This window comes from Phyllostomus discolor, chromosome 14 (genome assembly GCF_004126475.2).
Source record: "Phyllostomus discolor isolate MPI-MPIP mPhyDis1 chromosome 14, mPhyDis1.pri.v3, whole genome shotgun sequence".
NCBI lineage: Eukaryota > Metazoa > Chordata > Mammalia > Chiroptera > Phyllostomidae > Phyllostomus > Phyllostomus discolor.
In genome coordinates, this window is record NC_040916.2 from 18,228,623 (window position 1) to 18,253,850 (window position 25,228).

The 25,228-nt window shown below is 42.2% G+C and overlaps 1 protein-coding gene across 1 annotated transcript in view; it reads right to left on the minus strand.

Annotated features, from left to right (window-relative positions):
- Positions 1-25,228, minus strand: part of TDRD5 (tudor domain containing 5) — a 45,779-nt gene extending 20,551 nt beyond the window's left edge. Inside the window, exons 1-7 of the mRNA XM_036015759.1 lie at positions 24,559-25,228; positions 23,547-23,954; positions 21,712-21,908; positions 12,165-12,248; positions 6,278-6,334; positions 1,572-1,725; positions 305-516 (exon numbers count right to left, since the gene is read on the minus strand). Coding sequence (XP_035871652.1) covers positions 305-516; positions 1,572-1,725; positions 6,278-6,334; positions 12,165-12,248; positions 21,712-21,908; positions 23,547-23,954; positions 24,559-24,790 — 1,344 coding nt within the window. The 5' untranslated portion in view covers positions 24,791-25,228. The remainder of the gene's footprint in view (positions 1-304; positions 517-1,571; positions 1,726-6,277; positions 6,335-12,164; positions 12,249-21,711; positions 21,909-23,546; positions 23,955-24,558) is intronic.

Here is a 25,228-nt window from a genome sequence, read left to right on the forward strand (position 1 = left end):
GGTGTGGCGTTTTCAAGCCTGCAGTTTGAAAAACGTGCACAGAGAGTCAGCCATGTCACCTTGGGAGAAGTCGATCCTCAAAACCACGTGGAAACTTTAAAACGAGACTCGAGGGAAAAAAGACTGAAAGCCAGAACAAATGCTACATGCAGCGACTTCAGACCAAAGCTCTGGTCTCTTCCAAGAAATCAAATGCCCGGGAACAAGACTCTTCTGAGACGGAATTTTGGTTTCAGGAGCCATGCGTTCAGTTGCTCCCCGTAACGCTGGGTCTCCAGCGCACAAGCCCGTCGACCTTACTCACCAGCTGTAAAGGCTTCACCACCAGGTTAGGCTTCTTGTAACTCTTCTGTTCCGGCTCTTTGTGATTTTTAAAGGACCAGGCCCACGTGTTCTCCCTCAGAGCAGCAGCAGACGATGATGCATTTCTAGGGGGACTCGAGACACAGGCTTTGGCTTCTATCTTCTTATCTGACTGAACTAAACATGTATTTCTCACTGATGAAACCGCTGCATCTGAAATGACCAAGAGAGCAGCCTAAGTACAATGTGTCGGTTGAAGTATCTTTGTAAGCACAGCCTCCGCGCCAGGCACTGGGTAGACAGCGATAAACGAGACACACAAACCCGTCTCTGCAGGGCCTTTCAGTGTGGAGACGCGCAAGGGAAGTTCCAGGTGGGAACAGATCTTAAATTAATTACGCTGGGGGACAGGGAGAGTCTAGGAAGGCGTCTTCAACTTTGGTGGTTGGTTATTTTTCAACCTTCTGATAGCAATTTATTTATTTATTCTCCACATTTAGCAGTGACCATTCACGGTTGTGTAATGTAGCACGTATGTGACTACTTAGCAGTCCATAATACGAATGCCTTCATTTTTAGGGAATTCCCAAATCAATCTCATATTTTGTTTAAATTTACACATATATGATTACAAGAATTTGGCACATTAAAACCAACCCAGATACATCCAAAACCAATGGCTCCTGAAAATGAACTAGTAAGTGCACAAAGGGGCAGATACAGTATCACTGTATTTTTTTTGTAATGATGAAAAATGGATACGGCCCACATGTCTATCAATGGGAAGTTCAGTGAATTATTGTGTAGTTATATAGAAGAATTATATATAGTTAAAAAGAATAAAGTTGACCTGTATGTGCTGATATGGAAAAACATGCACATGTATGAAGTATAGAAAGCAAGGATGTATACAATTTTTGTATAATACAGTTTTGTGTAAGGAAAGTTTGCATATGTTATAAAACTATGATACATAGAAAAGGTCCATGAGGAGACCCACTAAAACTACTACTATCTTTAGTTGCCACCTCTGCATTGCTGGAATTGTTTAAACAAGCAAATACTACTTTTAAAAACCTAGCTATGCTTACATGTACAATGAAAAAAGTCTGGAAGGCTATATAAAAATTCTAACATTTTTCAGGCTAATGTGTGATCTGGTCGGTTATAACATAACCAGTAATCCTACATAACCAGTGATTTCTTCTTCCTTGCCCTTACAGGGAAAACTAAAGATCAGGTTTGCTGCTCGTCGTAATTTAACTCACCCCGTGGCAGAGGCCTCAGATCGGCATCGAACAGCAGTAAGTCCTGCTCTGCTTCCCTGAACTCCACGTAGAGAATGTCACTGAGAGCCCCAACGAGCTCTATCACATTTAAGAAGCCCAGTTTTTTTGGTGAAAGTTGCTCTTTAAAAACCACCTGTCACGAAAAAAAGGAAAAAGGAACAACACGGAACAGCAGTGTTGGATAATAGAAATATGACCTGTAAAGACACCCTTGGCAGACAAGCTAGGCCTGTAGGGTCAGCGAACTCAGGTGCTGCAGTAAAGGCTTGCTTCCGTGCATGTATAATACAGACCGAGACCTATCATCCCTTACTATAGAACTTGTAAGCCAACATCCAATCCCTTCAGAGCATGTGGTCAACTGAAGTGAAAATCAGGAGACCCTTTTACCTCTCATTGTTAACAATGGCTGACTATAAAGCAGACATCTTTTTTTAATGAGGGGAATGCACAAGATACAAAAATCATAATAAAACTGTTGACAGCTTATTTGCAAAAAAAAAAAACAGTATTCACTACCACTTTCAACACACAATAAAGTATTTTAAAAATATTTCCTTAAAACTGTGTCTATTTCACCCTGGAAGCTGAGATAAACAACCAGGTGTCAGTGCATTTCCTATATTACTGTTTGATTTTCTTGCCGTGGAAAAGGAGAAAAATTATATTAAGTATATTATAAACAGAAAAGAATATAGACAGGACAGATGCTATATATGTTCTTTCCTTCATGATAATAATGCTGCCTGCAATGGTTTTTTAGAACAAGCACAACATTTTCACTGTACGAACTGGGCACGCAGGGAAGAAAGATGCCTTCCTGGGAAAAGCCAGGAGGGGTGGGTGAGTGGGAGGAAGGCCGAGGGAGGAAGGCCAAGGTTGGAGACAGCAGTGATTCTGCATGTGGGTGCTGACAGTTAAGGGGGGCGGGGTCTGGGCCTGGCAGACCTGTCAGACCGGGTGGTGGGAGGCAACATGGTGTCTATGACTCATTCAAGGGGAAGGCCGGGCTCACCGTGGTAAAAGAACTGTGGGTTCTCGTCTCCGCAGGCGGTGGTGGTCGCAAGGCCTTGACTAACAGGACACCAGGGCGACCAGAAGGTGCCAGGACTCAGGCCGAGGCTGTGACTGTGTGGCCTGGGCTGGTGGTGTCCTTGTAGGCGGTGGGCGGCAGACAAGGAGGGCTGGGGTGGGGGTGGGGGTGGGGGGTTGGGGGGTCAGTGTCTTTCTCTCTACGCCAAGGGCCGCGGGCGCAGAGGCCCGGGCCTGGACACAAGGGGAAGGGCCGCTCCGTCCCTCACTACGGGCCTGAAGGCAGACGGCCGGCTTCCCTTGTGGTCCGGGATCTCAAACCAGAGCGGCTCGTCGAACTTCCTTTTCCCCTTGTTGCACTGGCTGAGAGCCTTCAGCACCGTCTCCCTGGCACAGGGGTCCGGGGGCTCTTCCGGGGGTGGACAGACGTAGAAGTTCGGTTTGCTCCCAGGAGGAGTAATTTTGATGGTCACCGGGCTCTGGACGCGTCGGGGGCGGCGAGGATACCAGAGCAGCTGCTCCAGCATACTCTTCGGAGAGCCGGAAGTATCCAGCCCCATGGGCGTCAGGCCGGGTGGGTGGCCGGGAAAGCGCCTCCAAACCGCATACATCCTCGCCCTCCGCCTTTCGGCGCAGTCTCGGCTGGACAGCGCGGCCTGGGGCTGGGGCTGGGGCTGGGGCTGGACCGGGAAGCGGCAGCAGCAGCAGAGCCGCCGCCGCTTCGGGTGGATGCAGGGGTCTCGGATCTGGTCCGGACGCCGCTGGCGAAGGGACGGCATGGACTCGAGGGTCCGGCGCGCCCGGGTGGGGGGCTGCAGTGTGGCATTGGCTGTGCTTCCGCACCTGCCCAGGTACCTGCCCAGGTAGCTGCTCAGGTAGCTACCCATGATCGCAGTGAAGCGGGGTCCGCGTAGTCAAGGGCGACCGCGTTCCTAGACGTTGCCGCCTTTTGGAATCTTGAAGCTGGGCCACCTACCTTTGTGACGCGTCTGAGCGCGCGCGTCACAGCTAGACCCGCGCGATTCACCGGTTGGGTTTAAGCTGCACGGTGAACTGTTAACTCGGACCTTGTTAATCAACCCTCCCATTAAAAATTCAGACTCTTAGTGAAACTTCCGTCTCCCTGACCGAGGTTAAAGCAGATGAGCTAAACATACATGTTTACACAATTATTGCTCTCTTCCTCCGACTAGGTGTTAGTAGGAAATCCACGCTCCCACTAGGTATTACTTTGCGGACTATCGACAGACCACAGAAGGCAAACAAACACTCTAATACAACGCATACTCTCTGCTCGTGGGATGGTCTGAGATCCCACTCAACTCCTGATGACTTCTCCCAGGGGAGCCTAGCCATCAGTCAGGGCATGGTTCAAAGGGGTCATTCACATCCTACACCTAGAGCCATCCAGGAATATCCCAGAGATAGAGACTGGGTAGAGGACACGGGAAGGGTGCTGGTGAATTAGGCTCAGTATCTCTGCTTCTTTGTACATGACGTGTGTATTATCGTTTCCTTCCCTTTTATGTCCATCAGTTATTTCAGTGGTTTCTCTACTTTCTCCTTAAGCACTATGAACATCAATTCAGTTGAACAAGGACTACTTTGGAAAGGATTTTAAACATAATTTATTAATTTTTGAATGTGATATTCAAAAGTCTCTAACAGGTACACAGCAAACACAAGCTCTGCCCACTCCGACCCGTCGGTCACCCAAGAGACTGCTTCCCGGGAGGTGACCGTTGGCCAGTTCCTTCTGTGGCTCGTGTCCCAATTTCACTGTAAACACTGTCTGTGGATTTCTGGTTTTGCTACCTGGTTCCTCTCTCCATCTTTATGGGGAGCTTCAGGAAGACCCCAAAACTATACTGCTAATGCACTATCTTCCCTTCAGTTAGCAATTTAATAAGGGATTTTGAAAAATGGCAGACTGTTGACCAGATATTTCAAGAGGACAAATCATACAAGTAGCTATGTATCACGTTCAGGAAAAAGGGTTAACAGGTGTTTCTACAAGTTACAATAAAGGTTAAATTAACTCTAAACCTAGTAGACATTTATAACCATGAAATTAAGTATCTGCCCGTCTGGTTACCAAGAGAGGCAAAGATCTTTCCTGTAACATTAAAAGGCTTGTTTTAACTTCTCCAGGATTGTTGACTTGTAACCTTAATACCCTAAGTTTTTATTACAGGAAGCTACATTTGGCGAAATGTCTGTGATAGAAAACTGCTCACTCTGAGCTGTGAGTCTGGCACAGGAGGTTGATTTTACCCATAAATTTTGTGATATGATTTAATTATGTGATTTAATAAGATTTAGTTAGATTAATTTAATGATTTAATTATTTAATATGATTCTGTAATTTCAGTAGATAAGTAGTAACTTTACTTATCAATCAAAAAAACACCGAAAGCCTTTGTTACAGCTTCTCCCACGTGCCTACTTGAAAAACACTCTGTGGCTCTAAAAGATACATTTCTTTTAAAAGAGGTGAATTTAAATTTTCTTCATCACTATCTGAGGGATGATGTGTATTTTCTCTAAGTTTTCTTCTTTTAGCATTTATTGAACAATTACTATGTGGCAGGCACTGCTCTAAATACTTTGTTTAAGTCATTTAAACTTCACAAAACTCTATAAAATTAGATAATATTATCCTGATTTACATATCATCCGTAAAATGGTTGTACAGAAGTGAGGCACCTTAACCATTATGCTACAGTATCTCCCAATGTCTGTGTTCATATCTGCAAATACACGACGGCTTCTATGGCACAGTGGTTAAAGGCAGGACTCTGAAAAGACCGGCTGCCGGGGCTCCAGTCCCCACTCCTCCCACGCCAGCTATCTGACCCTTAGGCAAGGTCTCTGTGCCTCAGTGTGTCCCGAAACCTAATGAATCACTATACGAAAGCCACTCAGAACGCAGTGTGGCCCACAGCTAACACAGGTATAGGACTCAGCCATTTTTAAAAATTGGTTATATGGCAGTATCTGAATTATCATTCAGCAATTTGATGTTTTTTTCACTAATCACAATGGTTGCCAAAATGTTTCATGTTCTAGAATAATCTAGATCCTTTATTTTATCTACTACATCTCGTTCCATTGCCTAAGTGTCAATCCCAATTTATCCACTCTCCTACTGATGGCCATGTAATTTGTTTCCAGTTTTTCACTATGCTGCAATGTGCACACGTCTTACGTATGTCCCCATGTGCACGTATGTAAGAGCGTCTCTGAAGCGCATGTGTGGACGTGGAGCTGCTGGGCCAGTGGGTGCCTATCTTCAGCCTTGCAGTCCCGCCACAGCACTCTCCACAGGGGCTTTGTCCCATAAGCGGTGGAGAGGTACCGTGTTTCTCCACTTCCCCTCTGCCACTTGGTATTATCGGACATTAAAAATAACTTTTACTCTAACAATATCAGAATAATAAGTGGTAAAAATACCCTTCCTATTTATCATGAAGTATTTATTAAAGACAATATTCTGAACCTTTTAGTAAAGCAAAGGACCGCAAAATTCAAAATAAGATGTTTCAGTTCTAGAGCACAGACTTGGAGGGTCCAGGAGTAGCAACAACATTTCTATCTATCAAGAAAAACATACGCCATAAAAAACCAAGGTTGGAGAAAAAGGAAACACTCACCTCAAACTCTCTAAGCAGTTTAGAAATAAGCAATCCCTCTGGAAACTTGGACACAACCTAATAAACAGAAAATGAAACAATATAAATAGATACCATTGGAATGCTGTGTGATAAAATGTCAAAATAAGACAGCATAAATTTAAATAGTAACAAAGATAAAAAATACATTACTGAGTGAATGAAATAGAGTGGCAATATTCTTAAATCAGTTTCAAGTTTAAAAAAAAACATTATAACAAAAAAGCAGTGACCTCCATGACTTCCAACACTTCCAGAGTTGAGAAATTATTCTTGCACAACACTGGAATGATGCAACTCTCCAGGAATCCCTATAGTTCTTTAGCTCAGCCAACACATTTAGCTTTAGCACACATTACAGGAAAAAAAAACTAAAAAAAATTCTATAGCATAATTTCAACAATTTTAAGTGGTAGAAAAGTCCAATGGACATTACAGAAAACTGCAAAATCCAGTTAAGCAAAGAGAAAATATCCAGCTAGTAGCCATGGTTGTCCAAGTGCATGTAAAGGTACCTGTATTTAATATAAAAAAGGTCCTTATTTCTACAACCAGTTTTTAAATATCAAACCACAGACCTCGGTCGTGTCGATGAGTATGGAGCAGCATGTTGACCAGCCTGAGCTTTCACAACGTTCAAACCCAGAGACACTGCAGTGAGCAGCCTCACACCTGCATCGTGCACAGCTGACACCTGTCAGCGGCTCATTTAGGACAAATTCCTAGAAGTGGATTCAGTCTACCCCAATAAAGTTTAAAAAGCTTGGCATTTTTCTCATTTTTTCAAGATAGTATGTATTGTATTTAAAATTCTAATTCAAGTTTCAGAAAAATATAAAGTAAAACATATTCCAAAATCCTATACCCCAGGAAAGAGTTGTTGCCACATTTTGGAAAACACCCTTTCAGAAACCAATTTATGCACACACATACTCACATTATTCATAGTTTCATGTGAAAGGACAACACTAAACGTGTCATTCTATAAAATCTGCTTTTAAAGTTCAACAATATGTTAAGGAGATACTTCCATGTAAGTTAACTGAGATATACATAAACTTTCTTATGAGCCACATGCATCGATATTCCCTAGTTTGGGTAAATAATTTAACCAATCCTTTATCAATGAATGCTTAATATCCCTCTAATATTCTGTTACCACAAAAAGTCACATTGAACAAATGCCCAAACACGAACATGGGCCTGAATGCACACAGGTTTTTGCACTTCTCCCGCGTAAACCACAGCGGCTCAGCTGGAGTAACACAAGGCAGTAAGTGTCAAAATGGCACTCTGATTACTCAAATTTCAACTCACAGCTCTCTCCAAAATTTTCAGTGTGTACTTCCGGCCAAGATGGAGGCATAGGTAGACACACTGTGCCTCCTCGAACAACCAAGATAGGGACAACAACAATTTAGAAACAGAGTGACAACCATAACTGACAGGAAATTGAACTGTATGAAGTTGGACAACCAAGGAGTTAAAATAGACACGTTCATCCAGATTGGTAGGAGGGGTGGAGTCGGGCAGCTGGGTGCGGGTCGAGGCACAGAGAGCAGAGAGCGTTAGGACCGGGCGCACAAAGCATCCAGGGTGCGCAAGTGGCAGCTGGCAGACCCCGGCCGAGGGGTGGCAACTGCAGACCCAGCGAGGCGGTGATTGTGAAGCAAGGCACTGCGTGTGGCCCAGGATCCCAGCGCTGGGAAACAGAGCCTCGGGGCACTGATTGAAAACACCTGTGGGGATTGAGGCGCAGAGAGAGGTTCCCAGCCTCACAGGAGAGGTCTTTGGAAAGTCCCACTGCGTGCACAAGCCCACCCACAAGGGAATCGGCACCAAAGGGGCCGAGTTTGCTTGGGGGCAGTGGCGGAAGGGACTGAGGTCCAACGGAGAGTGGAGCAAGCACCACTGTTCCCTCTCGGACCCTGCCCTCACATACAGCATCACAACCCAGTGACTGGGGGGCCCACCCTGGTGAACATCTAAGGCTCCGCCCCTCATACGTAACAGGCGCGACCAGACCAAAGGAAAAAATAAAGATGGCTCAAACAGAAGAACAAATGAAAGCTCCACAATCAGTACTTTTAAGCGACCAAGAGACAGCCAATCTATCACATGCACAGTTCAAAGCACTGGTGATCAGGATGCTCACAGAATTGGTTGAATTTGGTTGCAAATTAGATGAAAAAATGAAGGCTATGCTAAGTGAAATGAAGGAAAGTGCAGAGGGAACCAATAGTGATGGGAAGAAAATGGGAACTCAAATCAATGGAGTGGACCAAAAGGAAGAATGAAACATCCAATCAGGAAAGAATGAAGAAACAAGAATTCAAAAAAATGAGGAGAGGCTTAGGAACCTCCAGGACATCTTTAAACGTTCCAACATCTGAATCATAGGGGTACCAGAAGGAGAAGAAGAGCAACAAGTTGAAAACTTTTTTTTTTTACTTTTTTAATATATTTTATTGATTATGCTATTACAGTTGTCCCATTTCCCCCCTTCTCTCCCCTCCACCCTGTACCCCCTCCCACCCACATTTCCCCCTTTAGTTCATGTCCATGTGTCATATTTATGAGTTCTTTAGTTTCTACATTTCCCATTCTATTCTTGCCCTCCCCCTATCTATTTTCAACCTACATTCTATGCTACTTATTCTCTATACCTTTTCCCCCTCTCTCCTCCTCCCACCCTCCTGCTGCTAACCCTCCATGTGCCCTCCATTTCTGTGGTTCTGTTTCTGTTCTAATTGTTTACTTAGTTTCTTTTGGTTTTGCTTTAGGTGTGGTTGTTGATATTTGTGAGTTTGCTGTCCTTATACTATACATGTCTTTTCTTTATCTTCTTTTCTTAGATAAGTCCCTTTAGCATTTCATAAAATAAGGGGTTGGTGATGATGAACTCCTTTAACTCGACCTTATCTGAGGAGCACTTTATCTGCCCTTCCATTCTAAATGAGAGCTTTGCTGGATAGAGCAATCTGGGATGTAGGTCCTTGTCTTTCATGACTTGGAATATTTCTTTCCAGCCCCTTCTTGCCTGTAAGGTCTCTTTGGAGAAATCAGCTGACAGTCTGATGGGAACTCCTTTGTAGGTGACTGTCCCCTTATCTCTTGCTGCTTCTAGGATTCTCTCCTTCGTTTTTACCTTGGCTAATGTAATTATGATGTGCCTTGGTGTGTTTCTCCTTGGGTCCAACTTCTTTGGGGCTCTCTGAGCTTCTTGGATTTCTTGGAAGACTGTTCCCTTTGCCAGATTGGGGAAGTTCTCCTTTATTATTTGTTCAAATACGTGCTCAATCTGTTGCTTTTCCCCTTCCGATTCTGGTACCCCTATAATTCGGATATTGGAACGTTTAAAGGTGTCTTGGATGCTCTTAATCTTTTCCTCAATTTTTTGAATTCTTATTTCATCATGCTTTCCTGCTTGGTTGATTCTATCTTCTTTGTGGTCCACTGTATTGTTTTGAGACTCATATTCCTTCCTTTCACTATTGGCTCTCCTCCGAGTGTCTTCCTGCATCTGTTTTATGGTACTCTGCATTCTTGCATCTAAATTTCGTCCAAAATCCACCAGTTCCGTGAGCTTTCTGATCACCAGTGTTTTGAACTGCGCATCTGATAGATTGGCTAATTCTTGGTCGCTCAAAAGGATGAGTCCTGGGGGACTGATTTGCTCTGTTGAAAACATGGTTTTTTTTCCCCCGTCTCTCCTTTTTTTTTTTTTTTTTCTGGTCTGGTTGCTCTTGTTACGGTGGGGGGCGGAGCCTTAGGTGCTCACCGGGGCTGGGCACCCCAGTTGCTAGATTGTGACATTATATGTGGGGGTGGGGCGGGAGCAAACAATGGCGGTAGTTCCGTTCCCCTGGACTCAGACCCTTGTCTGGGCTTCCGGGCCGCGAGCTCTGCCCTGGTCCACAATCGCTGCCCCTCTGGGTCTGCCAGCCGCAGCTTGCGTACTCAGGGATCACTGCTGCCTTTTTATGCGCCCGATGGCTTTTGCGCCGATTTCGCGCCAAACCTTCCCCCGACCTCCGCGCGCCGCCGACCCGAGCCAGCTCCGCGCCCGCCCGGCTCATCTTCTCCTACCAGGCCGGATGAACGCGTCTACTTCAACTTCTTGGCTGCCTGACTTTCATTCAGATAAATCCTCTGCCAGATCTGGGTGTTATTCTGATAGTAAATTATTGTTGTAAATTATTGGTTTTCTAATCTTGGTTGTACGAGGAGGTACGGTGCGACCACCAATTCCTCCATCTTGCCGGAAGTCCTCAAAAGTCACAAGTTGAAAACTTATTTGAACAAATAATAAAGGAGAACTTCCCCATTCTGGCAAAGGAAATAGACTTCCAGGAAGTCCAGGAAGCTCAGAGTCCCAAAGAAGTTGAATCCAAGGAGGAACACACCAAGGCACATCACAATTACATTAGCCAAGATTAAAATGAAGGAGAGAATCCTAGAAGCAGCAAAAGATAAGGAGACGGTAACGTAAAAAGGAGTTCCCATCAGATTGTCGGTTGATTTCTCTAAAGAGATCTTATAGGCAAGAAGGGTCTGGAAAGAAGTATTCCAAATCAGAAAGGCAAGGACCTACATCCCAGATTGCTCTATCCAGCAAAGCTTTCATTTAGAATGGAAGGGCAGATCAAGTACTTCTCAGATAAGGTCAAGTTAAAGGAGTTCATCATCACCAACCCCTTATTTTGTGCAATGTTAATGAGACTTATCTAAGAAAAAGAAGATAAAAAACATGTATAGAAAAATGACAGCAAACTCACAATTATTAACAACCACACCTAAAACAAAACAAAAAGAAACCAAGCAAACAACTAGAACAGGAACAGAACCACAGAAATGGAGATCACATGGAGGGTTAGCAACAGGGGAGTGGGAGGAGGAGAGAGGGGGAAAAAGCTATGGAGAATAAGTAACACTGACAGGGGGAGGGCAAGAATAATATGGGAAATGTAGAAGCTAAAGAACTTCTAGGTATGACATATGGACATGAACTAAAGGGGGGAATGTGGGTGGGAGAGGGTGTGCAAGGTGGAGGAGAATGAAGGGGGGTAATGGGACAACTGTAATAGCATAATCAATAAAATATATTTAAAAAATTTTAAGTGTACACTTCCTTTGGCCCTATACATAGTAGCCAAAAGCGCTGTACAAATTAATAAGGAGAAAAAATAAATTAAGCCAAGGACAAAAGTAATTCATGTCTGAAATATAAATGGCTACTATGCATATGAAAAGATGCTCAATATAAAAATCAAGAGTTATAAGTTAAAACATAACTAAATAGTAACATTTCACTGTCGGTGAAAATTTGTTCCAACCTTTTAGAGGGCAATGTAGTAATATTTAATCAAATCTCAATCAATGCCTCTGTCAACTCCACTTCTACTAAATATAAGAAATATTAACTGCAGAATTTTTTAATAGTCAAGGCTAGAAATAACCCAAATGTTGATCAAAAACAAATCTCATAAGTGAAATATTGTACCTCCACACTATGGGATACCATACACAATTCAGAATAATATTTGACATACTATATATAAAAGCAGTACTGGAAAGATCTTGACAATGATTTATTGGAGTGAGAGGGGGGAAAAAAAGGAAATGAGCACATTTATGAAGGAACTTACATTTTATAAATTTTTTCAAAAAATTTTAAGAGTATGTAATTTATTTACTGTTTTTTTCTGATCTTAAAGGAACAGTCATGCCATTTGAAATATATTTTAAAAGATTAGGCATAAATATAAAACTAATAAATACTAATAGGCAACTTAAACTCAACCACAAATGATATCTACATGTATAATCAATTATTCTTATCCATTTCCCAGAAACAGAAAATACTTACAAATTTTATCTTATGTTTTAGTTCTGGATTGATGGTGCCACCAGGTCCAATCTGTGCAATAACTGATTTGAAGGTGTTCTCCAACTATGAAAAGGAAAAAAATGTTTGAGTTATAGTAAAAAAAAAAAAAATCAAGGGTAAATCTGAATAGTATGCAAAGGAAATATCTATCAAAGGAAATGTATTTCAAATCAAATGGATAAAAAATTGTTCTCAAAAGACAATGTAACATTTCATACATATAAAACACATTCAGATGAAATCTTTATAAAACAAAACACTGAAATTTCCCAGGATAATTAATATTCTCTATAACAATTAGATTCTTGAGTCTTCAATTCCTCAACCTCATACTCCTACCCAGAAAGAAATTTTGTTACTCATTTACTTCTCTTTATAACTTTTTGAGGTTTACTGCACACATCCTTAGTGCACACCTAATGCAGGGAAGAGACGGGATGGTGTGAGGCCCCTGGGGGGCAGGATCAGTGTGAGCCAGGGCACTGGGGGAACCACTGGCCCCAAGGGGCCAAAGGAAGAGCCCCTCTGCTGAAATGGAAATGAAGGAGGAAAGAACCATAAGGATGCAGGAAGACTCTGCGATTGTGGGGCCAGCAGGTAGCGACAGTTCCTATCTGAAGTATTCTGAGTTCAGACGCAAGGCCCACTCCTAAGAAAAGAGGGAAAAGAGAGGGAGCTCACACAGGTGAGGAAGTGGAAAAATAAAGAAGTTACGGATAATTATCTGAATTCAACAGGTAGGGAGTAAAGATAGGAGAGGCCCAAGTTACGGTAGCAGGGGTCTGAGTATTTTGGTAGGGAGAAGCCAGTGGCAAACGGAGACCCCGGTAAGGTAAAAAGGTGCGCATGGGATGAACTGAAATTACAAGCTGGAAGCACAGATTGTGACCAGAGAACAGCATGGAGCACATGCAGACAGCCAAGGTCCAGGGAACAGCCAGGACAGGGGAGACCTGAAGTAGCTGAGAGAGTGTGGAGTTCTGTTTAAAGGTGCAAGTAAATACAGCAGAACCTTGGTTCTCAAAATTAACCCGTTCTGGAAACCAAATCTCCTTTGTTCGTTGACCGAGAGAGGTGTGACTGATCATACAGGTTATCAGCATGAAAGGGCTGTCAGGCTAAGAATTAAGAACCAAAATTTTGTGGGACAACTGAGACATTTTTTCTATGAACTTGGTTGAGAACCATATTGTTCAAGAACCAAAATGTTTGACAACCAAGGTTTGACTATATAAAAATATACAATATATTAAAAAAGCTACAAAGGTATAAAGAAAAACACAAATTACCTAAGATGGCATCACACAGACACAATCACTATCAATATTTTTTCCTTCTAAATTTTTATCTTGTAATCTTTCTTCTTATTGTCACTTGGCCTGTCATTGCTTATAAACTGTGACCTTTTAGGTCTGTCTCTTCATCTGAAAAATGAAGACAATCTCGGTATCTCATGAGGTCGACATGAAAGCGGGACCTGGGAGGGGAGATCAGATTCCTATGCCTGTATCACTAGCTTTCACGAAGGGCTTCAGCTTCATGTTCTTTATATTTCTGTGTATCTGTTACGAGGTAATTCCCTAAAGCTCTCCCAGTGAACCATAAGAGAATCTAAAGTAACTGATTTTTCACATCTCAACAGGCTCTCACCATCTGAAGATTCACTACAACAATTTATTCAACTATCACTGTGCTAGGTGTTTCAGCTGACAAAAAATAGGCACTTTTGAAAGTACTATTTCTCTCAACCCACTGACAATTAAGTAGGGAAATGAGATAATTGCACGAACAGCTACAACCTAAAGCTGCCTCTAAGCACCATTCAAGCACAAAAGTGCAGATGGATACATCACATTAAGGTCCATGTACACAGGAGGCTTCCTTCCAGAAGGGTCTTAAAGGATGGGGAGAATAGTGCAGAGGGGGATGGTAAAGCGGGCAATGAAAGCAGAAGGAATTTCATAAACAAAGAAAAAAGTGTAACTTGACTGAAGGCATCGGGAAAGCAGTGAAGGAGAAAACTGGAAAAGGCGGGCTGAAGTCCTGCTACAGAATACCTTACATGACAATCTCAGGCATTTTCCCTGGTTATGCAAACAAGAACTGATACTAGAGATTCTTAGCTAGGGAGAGGCATTATTAGAATGTTAATCTGGCAGAAAATTTGACTTGGAGGGATGGACCACCAGTTAGACCACTGCAGCTCTGGGAAAGAGTTTTACCTAGGGTGCTAAGAGAGTACAAACAGGAACCAAAGATAACACAAGGATGGGATCCACAGAAATCAGGAACGAATACAGCGGAGAAGAGGAACTGCTGGTTCTATAAGGATCAACAATAAGAGACAAAGGAAACAGACTCAGAGACCTCACGTTTTATGCAGAAAGCTAACGGCCCTTAGACGTAAAGGTAGGTTTTTGCTGGCTTCCACTGGATCCCAAGAGTTTGGGAAGTAAGCAGCAGGATGGTGAACGCAAACGTGATCCATTTCTGTGAAGAACGGCATGGAGCAGGGTCAGCAAACTGTGGCCCTGGGTCAAACCTAGCCCTCCATCTGTCTCTGCAGAGCCTCCTAACCTAAGAACGGTGCTGACATTTTTAAATGGTTGAGGGAAAAATAAAAAGAATAATATTTTACAACACATGAAAATGATGCAAAATTCAAATTTCAGTCTCTATCGACACAGTTTTATTGGAAGGCAGCCACCCTCACCCATTCACGTATTGTCCAGGTTTGCTTTAGCACAAGGAGGGCCGAGCTGAGTAATTACAACAGGGTCACGTGGCCCCTGAAGCCTCGTCTACGTCCTGTGTGGCCTCTCAGAGAGAACATCTCCCACGTCTGGGCTTACGATGTCGAAATGATGGGCTCTGAATAGGAAAAGAACACTTCTCAAGAAGATGAAAGAAAAAGGTGATTGCCTGAAGTTAACCAACTAAATTAAGTTGACTTTAAACTAAATGGGGTGAGGGAGATTATTTCCAAGTCCAGGTAATCGTAGGGCTATCCATAATTAGAAGGTAAAGGTTACAGGGTGGGGTAAAGTAAGAGCAGGAAGCCATTAGGGACTGACACGAGGAAAGTAATCAGGAGGGTCCCTGATTTCAACAACGCTTTAGTCTCAGATGTCGTTATACCAAATACAACAAGTGGGCAATAAATCAAGTGGACAAAAGTTTATAGCATGGCCCTGATTGGTGTGGCTCAGTTAGTTGGAGCATCATCCCACAAAGTGAAGGGTCGTCGGTGTGATTCCCGGTCAAGGCACATGCCTGGGTTGTGGGTTCAGTCCCTGGCCGGGGCACGTACAGAAGGCTACCAGTCAATGTCTCTCTCTCACAATGATGTCTCTCTCCCTGTCTTTCTCCCTCCCTTTCCCTCTCTCTAAAAATAAATAAATAATTCTTTTCTAAAAATATTGCAAGGGCATAAAGATGAAAATTGTCCCTCCCCCCCAAAAAAAGTCATATTCAGATAGGAGCCGATAGGACCAGAGAAGAGAGAACTCTGAATCAAAGAGCTATACCAAAAAAATGGACAAAACACACATAGATGATTGATAAAAATTAACACTAAATAGCCAATAAAAGCATAAAGTTTAAGCTCTAATAACTTAGTTAAGCCAGCAGTAATTTGTCAATCAAATTAGAAAATTATTTTTAGAAAAATGTCCATTCATTAACAAACATGCACTGACCACACACTACATGCCAACACGGCGCAAAGAGCAGGACGTACAAGACACATGGCCTGGATATGGTCCTGCCCCCATGGACCCTGCAGCCTAGTGTGGGGACACAGACACGAAACAATCCTATGGATAAGTATATACTCACAGTTATAATCAATGAAAAACCCACCGAGTGTGATGAAGGGATGATGTGCCTGAAGGTGTTAGGGAAGCCACAGAAATTCAGCTCGGCCTGGGGTTAGCAAGGAGAAAAGGTCGGGGCCTACTGACCCCGAGTATTGGCAAACGTGCAAGGAAAGAACACACTGTCACACACCCATGAGAGTGCTGCCTGAAACGACTTTTAGGGAGGGCCACCTAATACATATGTGGAAGCCATTCAAGTACGCACTCCTTGTGGTGCTGTGACTGTTTCTCCAGAAATTCATCCTGTGGAGTAATGGAAATATGTGCAAATCTGAGCACGATTTTCATCATAAGGTTATTTTTAATAGCGAAAACTAGAAATTGCCTAAATGCCTCACCTAGGTCACAAGTAAAATAAACTCTGGCACCTCCACACTGCCATTAAAAATATGTTGCATTAACAATATTTAACAATGTGGGATTGGTCACAGTGCCAAAGTACAATTTAAAAAAGCAGGTCACTGGGTGGGTGGGCTGGATTGGGAGTATAAGGAAGAAAACTGTACTTGAACAATGATTAAAAAAAAAAAGAAAGAAAGAGACAAATATTTAAGCTTCTGTGGGGAAAAACTAAAACCATATTTTCTGGGAAAAAGACAAATGGAAAATCTGTGGAAAATGGATTATTAATAGATTGTTAAAATTCCCCACTAGAAATGGACACTATCCTATTTTTACACCCCATTTATCATCTTTTTATCAGAGAAATTAAATGGTATCACAGTTCCATTTTAATGTGTAATTGAAGTTGGGCTGGCTAAGCTTGTTTCTAGTAAAGAAAATTTTTTCTGTAACACAATAAAGCAATTCTGAGCCTCCTCAAAAAAAAAAAAAAAAAAAAAAAAAAAAAGGTCACAAACCTGGAACAGAATTATTTTAATTTTTTTTCCAGGAAAAGAAAATGTCAAATTTTCTGGGCAAAAAAAGTATAGGTAATTTTTTTATGCTGTGCTTTTCTGTATTTTAAATCTTCTGCAATAAAAAAATCTGCAATCAATCTGTATCACTTTTGTGGTAAGAAAAAGGCTTTAATAACAGACACACACCTCGGGGTTTTTTTGGAAGGAAGATGCATGAAGCTAAAAGCAGAAAGGAGCAGAAGCTACATCTTAGAAGCCCGCACTACAGACCTTCGGCCACGCAGTAAAAACAGTAATGGATTTCTGGTGAAGATCACAAAACTGGCACAGACACACATGCAGAAGTAGTACTTGCTAGGCAGCTCATTTAACTAGAAGCTAGGCAATCGTGGAATTTGACTTGCCATACTAAAAACTCTACTGAACCCCGGGAAGCAGGGAGGGAACAGCTACTCCAAGTTGGCCAGAGAACACAGCTCCCGGAGAACTGCACTAATAATGACCCCACTGAATCACTCCCGCTGACAGTGACTGTGCAACACACCCAGCTGCTTGTCCAGAACACTCCCAAAAGACAGTGGAGCTAGGTCATTATGTGAAATACAAAAGCTTCTTTTTTCATACGTAACACAAAGCAAAGCATCTAGTCCATGTAAAAACCGTAATTGTTTGGGCACAAATGAAAAGTCAGGTGCAAACTAAGACCTGGCCCTAATTTTTCATTCATTCAAGAGCAGATCTTCTTTCATGGTTCCAGGTCTACCTACGTAAAATCTCATGCTGAACATGACAGTCAAGTTTACATCTAATGTGTAAGATGGGGGTAGGGCTGGAAGGGGTACAAGATGCTATTAGGGCTAGAGACCCTAGAAACGCCAGGCTCCCGTCCCCAACCAAACACTCCTGTGGGCGAGGACCCACCAACAGGAAGCACAGTGATGCCACTGTCGGCTGTGCTCTGGGACGGGAGAGGCCGCAGGGCTGGGCCAGACAGGGCGTCCGAGGTGCATCCCCTAGAAAATACGGCTAGCGGTGTTCACCCAGTCACATCTTCACTCCTCATCTCAACTTCCTCTCAAGAGGTCAAAATAAGGGGAAGTGCACAGAATGTGGTTTAAAAGAAAGATTATTCATGTCTTGTGAAACATGCTTTAAATTGTTCTAAGCCATTTGCTTTGAACAAAGCCTGGTGACGGGCAAGGGTAGGATACTAATGACCAACCTTGACTGTTTCTCTTGCAAGTAAGAATGATAAAACATTAATCCTCATTTTACAAAGAAGGAACTGATTTTTTTCTTTTTGACATGATTTTCTAATGACAAATAATGTATGTTCACTGTGTAAAACATAAAACACAGATCAAAAAAATGTTCTCTCTATACTTACAACTTAAATGTAATATGATTATGTATTTATTCCTTTTCTATGCACATAAAAAAACACATACTTGTGCCCTGGCCAGAAGGCTCAGTTGATGGGAGCGCCATCCTGTACACCAAAAGGCTGCAGGTTCGATTCCTGGTCAGGGCACATGCCTAGGACATGGGTTTGATCCTGGGTGGGACGTGTAGGAGAGGCAGCTGATTGATGTTTCTCACACACAGACCTTTCTCTCTCTCTTCTTCTTTCCCTTCCCCCCTCTCTAAAATCAATAAACATATCCTCAAGTGATGATTAAAAAAAAAAAACACATGCATACTCACAGAGTTTTGAGGAAACACCTAGCAAACTGAAAGATCTACAATTTTGAAGAAATGGAAAGTTGCACTTTTTGGTAGCTTTATTTTTATTGTTTACACTATCACAGATGTCCCCATTTTCCCCCCGTGGCCGCCTCTACCTAGCCCTTGCCCCCCACCACCTTCGCTCAGGCCAGGAAAGCTGTACTTTCTATAAATAGAGTTAGTTATGTAGGATCTGCTGATTATAGAGTCTGTCCTGCTAGGGAATTAAAATATATAGTTTAGGAATTAGAGCCCACTCCTTAGAATGGGATTTAAATAGTTCTGCTGGTAAATACTTCAGAACTGGGAGTAAAATGTAGTTATTATTAGGTTGAGGAACTCTTAGAGCTACCAAACACAGGATGAAACCAAAAGAAAAACAAATATATAGAAACGGTGTGTCTGCATCTCCCCACCCCTGTCCTTGGAGCCGTGCCGAAGGCAAGGCCCTGAAGTTCGCATGTGCAGCCACCCGGTGCTGACTGTCAAAGGCAGCGTCTCCCCACTCCATTCTAGAGTTTAAAGTCTCTGAGAAGGAAACGTGCACTTCCACCGTCTAATTTTTCTGGAATTTTCAGTGAGTACATTAAATTTAGCAAATGGAAATGACAACATTACATATTGAAAAAGACAAAGGAAAATTATTTATAAATATTACTGTGGTCTATTTGGAAAACCTATGAGAAAATGTTAAACAAGTTCAAAGTTCAGTAAGGTGGCCAGTTTCAAAATAGTATTTTAAAAAATCAACTTCCTTCCTCATAAGCCATAAGCAGTTAGAACGCCATTCTCAGTAACAACAAAGGCAGCATACGGTACAGTCCTGAAGAATACACTTACAAGAGACGTGCCAAACTCTAATAAGGAAAACTATCCATCTGCCCAGAACAGCATAACACTGAAGAAAGAGAAAGCTGCATATGTTATTGAATAAATATATTTAATGTAATGTGTGAGGTCGCAAAATTTTTAAAAATGTAATTCTAAGAGAAATCTCACTGAGATTTTATAACTTACAAAAATAATTCTAAACTTCCAGGAGAAAAACATATTATAATAGGAAAATGTCTGAAAACAGACTAATTAGGAGAGACGTGCCCTAACCAACATGAAGGTGAATTTAAAAAGTATTAAAACAGAACTGACACAGAAATACGCACTCACCCCCAAGTTATAACCCAGCTAGATTAAAACAGGATCCATACCAGGCACCTTATACAAAAATTAACCTGAAATGGAGCAAAGACCTCAGAACTACAAATCAAAAACTTCTAAAAGAAGACACAGGAGAACACTTTGGAACTCTGGGTTAAGTAAAGATCTAGTACAGTGACTTTCAACCTTCTATTTTTATCTCATGGCACACAAAAACTACTAAAATTCTACAGCACACCAAAAATGTTTTACATTTTTTGCCAATCTGACAAAAAAAATAGGTATAATTTTTATTCATTCACACCCAATAGCTATTGTGTTGGCTGTTGTCATTTTTTTTAATTTGACAATCCAAGGGAGAAGAGTCACTGATCTATTACATAGTCAAGAATCAAAATGAAAATGTAAATTAGATTTCATCAAAAGTAAAGACTTGTGCTCCACATAAAAAAAAAAAAACAGATTAAAGAAGAGACAAGTATAGATCAGGAGAAAATATTTCTCTGATAAAAGATTTGTGTCCAGAATGCATAAATAATTCTAACCAAATACAAAAACAACTCAATTTTTAAAGAATAAATGAGGAAAAGATACGAATAGACACATCAAAGAAGATATACAAATGGAAGATGTGCATATAAAAAAATGCCCAACATTATTTATCATTGTAGAAATTTCAACTAAAAGCATAATGAGATATCACTATACACCCAGTGAAAACAGCTAATATTTTTAAAACGGACATCATCAAATGTTAACAAAGGTGTAATATAGCTCTAGGGAGAGTAAAATTGTACAGTCAATTGCTAAAACAGTTTGGCAATTTCTGATAAAGTTAAACATGCGTTTAGTGTGTGACCCAGCAATCCTACGCCCAGACATTTACCCCAAAGAAATGAAGCCTATGTTCACACAAAGTGTGTGCCAGTGTTCACAGCACATTTACTCATGATGCCCCATCTACTGGGGAATGGATAACAAACTGAAGTATATCAATACGGTAGAATGATACTTGACAAGAAAAAGGAACAAACTACTGATAATACGCTGATGAACCTCAAAAGCATCATGCTAAGTTAAAGAAGCTAGACACAAAAGGCTAGACGTTATCTAATTCCATTTATACGAAACTCTTGGCAAGTGAAAATTACAGAAAGCAGTGGTTGCCGGTGGCTGCAGGTAGGGACAGAGATGGACTACAAAGTGGCATGAAGGAGCGTTTTGGGGATGATGGAAGTATTCCGTTGATTTTTCTTTTTTACTTTGATGGTTATTCCATAACTAGATACATTTGTCAAAACTCTAAATCTAAAATGGGTAAATTTTATGATGTGTGAACTATGTTACTAAAGCTATTTGTTTTTATACTTGATCACAGCTAAAAGGCCAAGAAGCGATAAGTTAATTCTTTTAAGTTATAGAAATAAGGCACTTTTACGTCTTGAATTTAAGTTTCCATGTGCTTATTCTGAGCTCAGCTTAAGTTACTTTTCTAAGTTAGCCAGGCCTTTGCTGGCTATGTCCTAAAAGTCCTTCACCATGACAGTCACAGAAAAAGGCCAGGGTGGCAGTGCTCAGGGCCAGCAGCCACTCAGGTGAAGACAGTCACGAGGTCAGTTGCAAACACAAGCATGCTTCTCCAACGTTGGTGACACACTGAAACTAGAGATACAGATTTGGGAATCATTTGCAGAAAATAGCAGAAACCATGGAGTTGACAAAATTGTCCTCCTCCCACTGCTACCTCTCACTCCTTTCTAATCCACAGAACCACAGGAAACACTGAAGTTCAATCTCCAATTGGTGAATGACCTGAATTTTAAAAGATCAGCTTTTTCCATCGGGTAGTAACTACTGAATCTAAACACATTTTCAGTGTATTTTTGTCTCCAAACTCGGACATCTCACCTGGTTTAGTTTTTCAGTGTCATTCAGCCTTGACATCTCCGCTCCACTGGACTCAGGAGTCTTCCTCACGTTCAGTACTTGCTTCACTGGTTCCATATTTAAACTGGGTCGTGAAAAGCGTGCCTTTGCTCCTGGGAAGCCTGGGGGGGTTGACCCTTCCTGTTTCATCCTGAAAGGCTGGGTAAACATTTTACCTTCTATGAATAAAAGGAGAGAAAAGTTGTCACTGGAAGCGTCTAGTTTATTTTAGGTTATATACAAAGGCTACTGAGAGCTTAGAAACAAAAATTAAGAAAAGTAAGCCAACATTTTCAATATTAAGTCAATAAAATTTACATATGATGAAAGTGACTAATCATCTATAGGAGAAAACCAAGAGATCGTAAGTTGTGTTACTGAAAAAGTTGAGGCTATCTGAAACTCCACTCTCTGAATATAATTACAGAGAGACCGGATTCAGTAAGTCAAAACCCAAAAAGCTGTATCTTCTTTAGGAGACCAAAAAGTCTCCGAGCAAGGAGCCTGCTTAGAATTATGCTCCTCAAACGCGGTATGCAGCAGGGAGGTGGGGGGATGGGAGGAAGAACAGCTACAGAACAAGGATGTTGTTCTAGAGTACGGATTTCTTCCTTCAGGACTGGTAGGACAAGAAACAGCACTGGGGGGTGTTTTCTGTTGTACAGCACAAACGATGCAGCGCTGGACCTCACCTCTTTACTCTAAGATCAAGTTAAAAAAAATGACTTCCAACATATCCTGATAAAAAGAAAAGCCATGGATTGGGAACTTTCCTCTTGTAAGTTTAATAGCATGAGTTAGCCTCCCTAAGCTTGAGCACCTCAAGAAAACTGATCCAGTTGAGGGCTGGACTCAACACTCAGTGGCCCCCACAGACTTCCCTGACCAGAGCACGCGAACCCCCTGGCATATCCTCGTCCAATTACATTGCCCACCCCTGTTTAAATACTGGTTTGTAAACGCATGGTATTCTCATGGTTCACCTATAGTAATCTAAATACAGGTTTTTGAGAAAAAGAAATACCACTGAAATAGGCATAGAATCCCCCCAAAAGGTGCATATACAGATTCTGTACTGTCGAGGATCTAGAGAAACACTATACAGTACAAATGATCATACTGGCTTTCTGAGCCTTTGAGGACAGTGATTGGGGAGGATGGGTCAGCAGTATTAGGAGCTGGGTGTCTAATCCTGGCTGTACCACGTTTCCAACCAAGTGACTTTGGGAGAGTCATTTAGCTCTCCTGGGTTTTGGTACCCTTATCTGTAAGATGGGGTTACTCATTCTATTTGTCTAGGGTATGTCAATGAGAACCCAAGGTAAAATGTTGTACAATAATAAGGTGCTTATCATTTCAGTACATAAATTAATGCAGTGCCTGCTACCTACCACACCAAAGATCAGCGATGGCGAAGATCAAGTTTAAAACTTCACTTTCCACGTTTAATCTCCTTTACATGGAACACACAGAACTTAACGTTCATTTATAGTGCTCTAGAGAGAGCTGATCTCGTGTTCTTATAGTAGATACTATTTATTATGAGCTTACTAAATGCCAGACACATTACAGACCTCATCCCACTACATTCTCAGCACAATTCCAGGAAGCAAATATTATTATTTCCATCTAGAGATGAGGAAGCTAACACTTAGACATGGTAAGTAAATTGCCTGACATCACGCAGCCAGCAAGTGGTAGAGCCGACATTTAACTTCAACAAACTGGTGGAGCTTAGCCATGACAAACGTCCATGTGTCACAAGGGCTCCGAAATGGGCTCATCCACAATACAGTCACCAATGCTGACGTGCTTACCCGCTGGCCACCCTCTCGGCTTTTCCTCCGACGTGCTCTTCTTTAGCATCAGCAAGGAGCCTGCTCTGGTCTGCTCTACAGAAATGACATCCGAAGCGGCATTCAGCACTTCAAACATAGACAGGAACCCATACTGCATGTACTGGAATGAGCGTCCGAATCGCTTGGCAAATGCCTTGTCAAAATCAGAAAGGAGAACAGGAGATAACGCCAGGAGGTCCTTCAGCTCACTCTTCACGACAGCTGGAAGGATAGGGGGCACCCTTCCTCGGTAAGGTACTTGCCGATGAAAGCTTGGCCCCAAGCAAACACCGGTCCTTCCCTTCTGCATAGAGTTCCGAACCTTATGACTGCTCCTCTGTTTTGCAACTAAACTTGCTATTCCTTTGGTGGATTCATCTGGAATGGCTGAAGAGAAGAGCAAGAAGAGAGCATGTGTAGGTGAGAATGTACTCCCTTCTTTATCCTGTGTACCTGTGGTTATAGAGACATTTTTTGACTCTCCAAAGAGCTGTGTATCTAGGTAGCATGAAACTATAAAGCCTTGGTTCTCTCATTGGTTTTTTTTTTGTTTTTTTTTTGCATTTTGGACAACAGCCTATTAGCTCCTCCACCAGAGGACAAAGAAAGTTAAAATCCAATATATCATCACTACTGCTGATTGACTCCTGAAAGACTTGAAACTCAAGGTGAACAACAAACTTCCTTATGATTTTGTGTGCATGCGCTTTGTGGAATTAAAACAAATGATTTTATAATTAAAAGGTCGCATTGTCATGTTTCTCTCAAATTAAGGCACCATAGTCTGAAATCACATGCAAAATGCAGTTTCTGTAAATGCACATTTTTTCTGGGGAAAGGGGTCTTCATTTTGCTAAAGCTCTCACTTAGCCCACAACCTCAAAGGTAGGTATTGCCTCCTCCCCCACTTTAAAAAATTTTTTAAATTCCCTGCCTAAGATGCAGGATAACTGCTAAAACCTTACTAAGTGGTGATTAGTACAAAGCCTACCTTTCAGTATCACAGTTCCATCCCCACAGGGGCAGATACTGACAACATCAGGCATGTCCAGCACCAACTCCATGGTGGACCGATACCCAAGGATCCGGAGCGGTAAATGGCTCCCCACCATCAGAAGGTACTCCTTTTCCAACTGCTGCGGGGTCAAACCATCTTTGGCGGAAATGAGAAGGGACCTTATTTCTTTCCGCAGGCATTCCTGGATGCGCTCTTGATCAGACATCGCGCCCTACGGGATGTAAGACAGGAACATGGCTCATAACGAGAAGCAAGCAAACCCAAGATGGACGAGGGGAAAAAAAAAAAAAAGAAAAGAACAACATTTAAAACGATCAATCGTGAAATATAAACAACTGAGATGCGAGTTTTCAAAGCGTTTAAGGCCGAAGCAACATACAAGAATCCTCGGGAACGTGGGTTTCGCAAAGCTCCCACGCACGCAAACTCTAAATCTCAGCCTGAGTTGATAACCTACGTGTGTCTCAAAAAGTCGCCGCCACTGGCGATTGTGCAAGGCGTCCACGCTCTGCAGCGTTAGGTCGGGACCGGTCGGGGCCGTGCCTGTCTGCCTCCTCCCAATCGACTCCGGGAACCAGGACTGGGGATGGAGCGAACCCAACGCGGCCTTCCGTCCAAGCAAGACCGCTCGCCCCAGCACGCG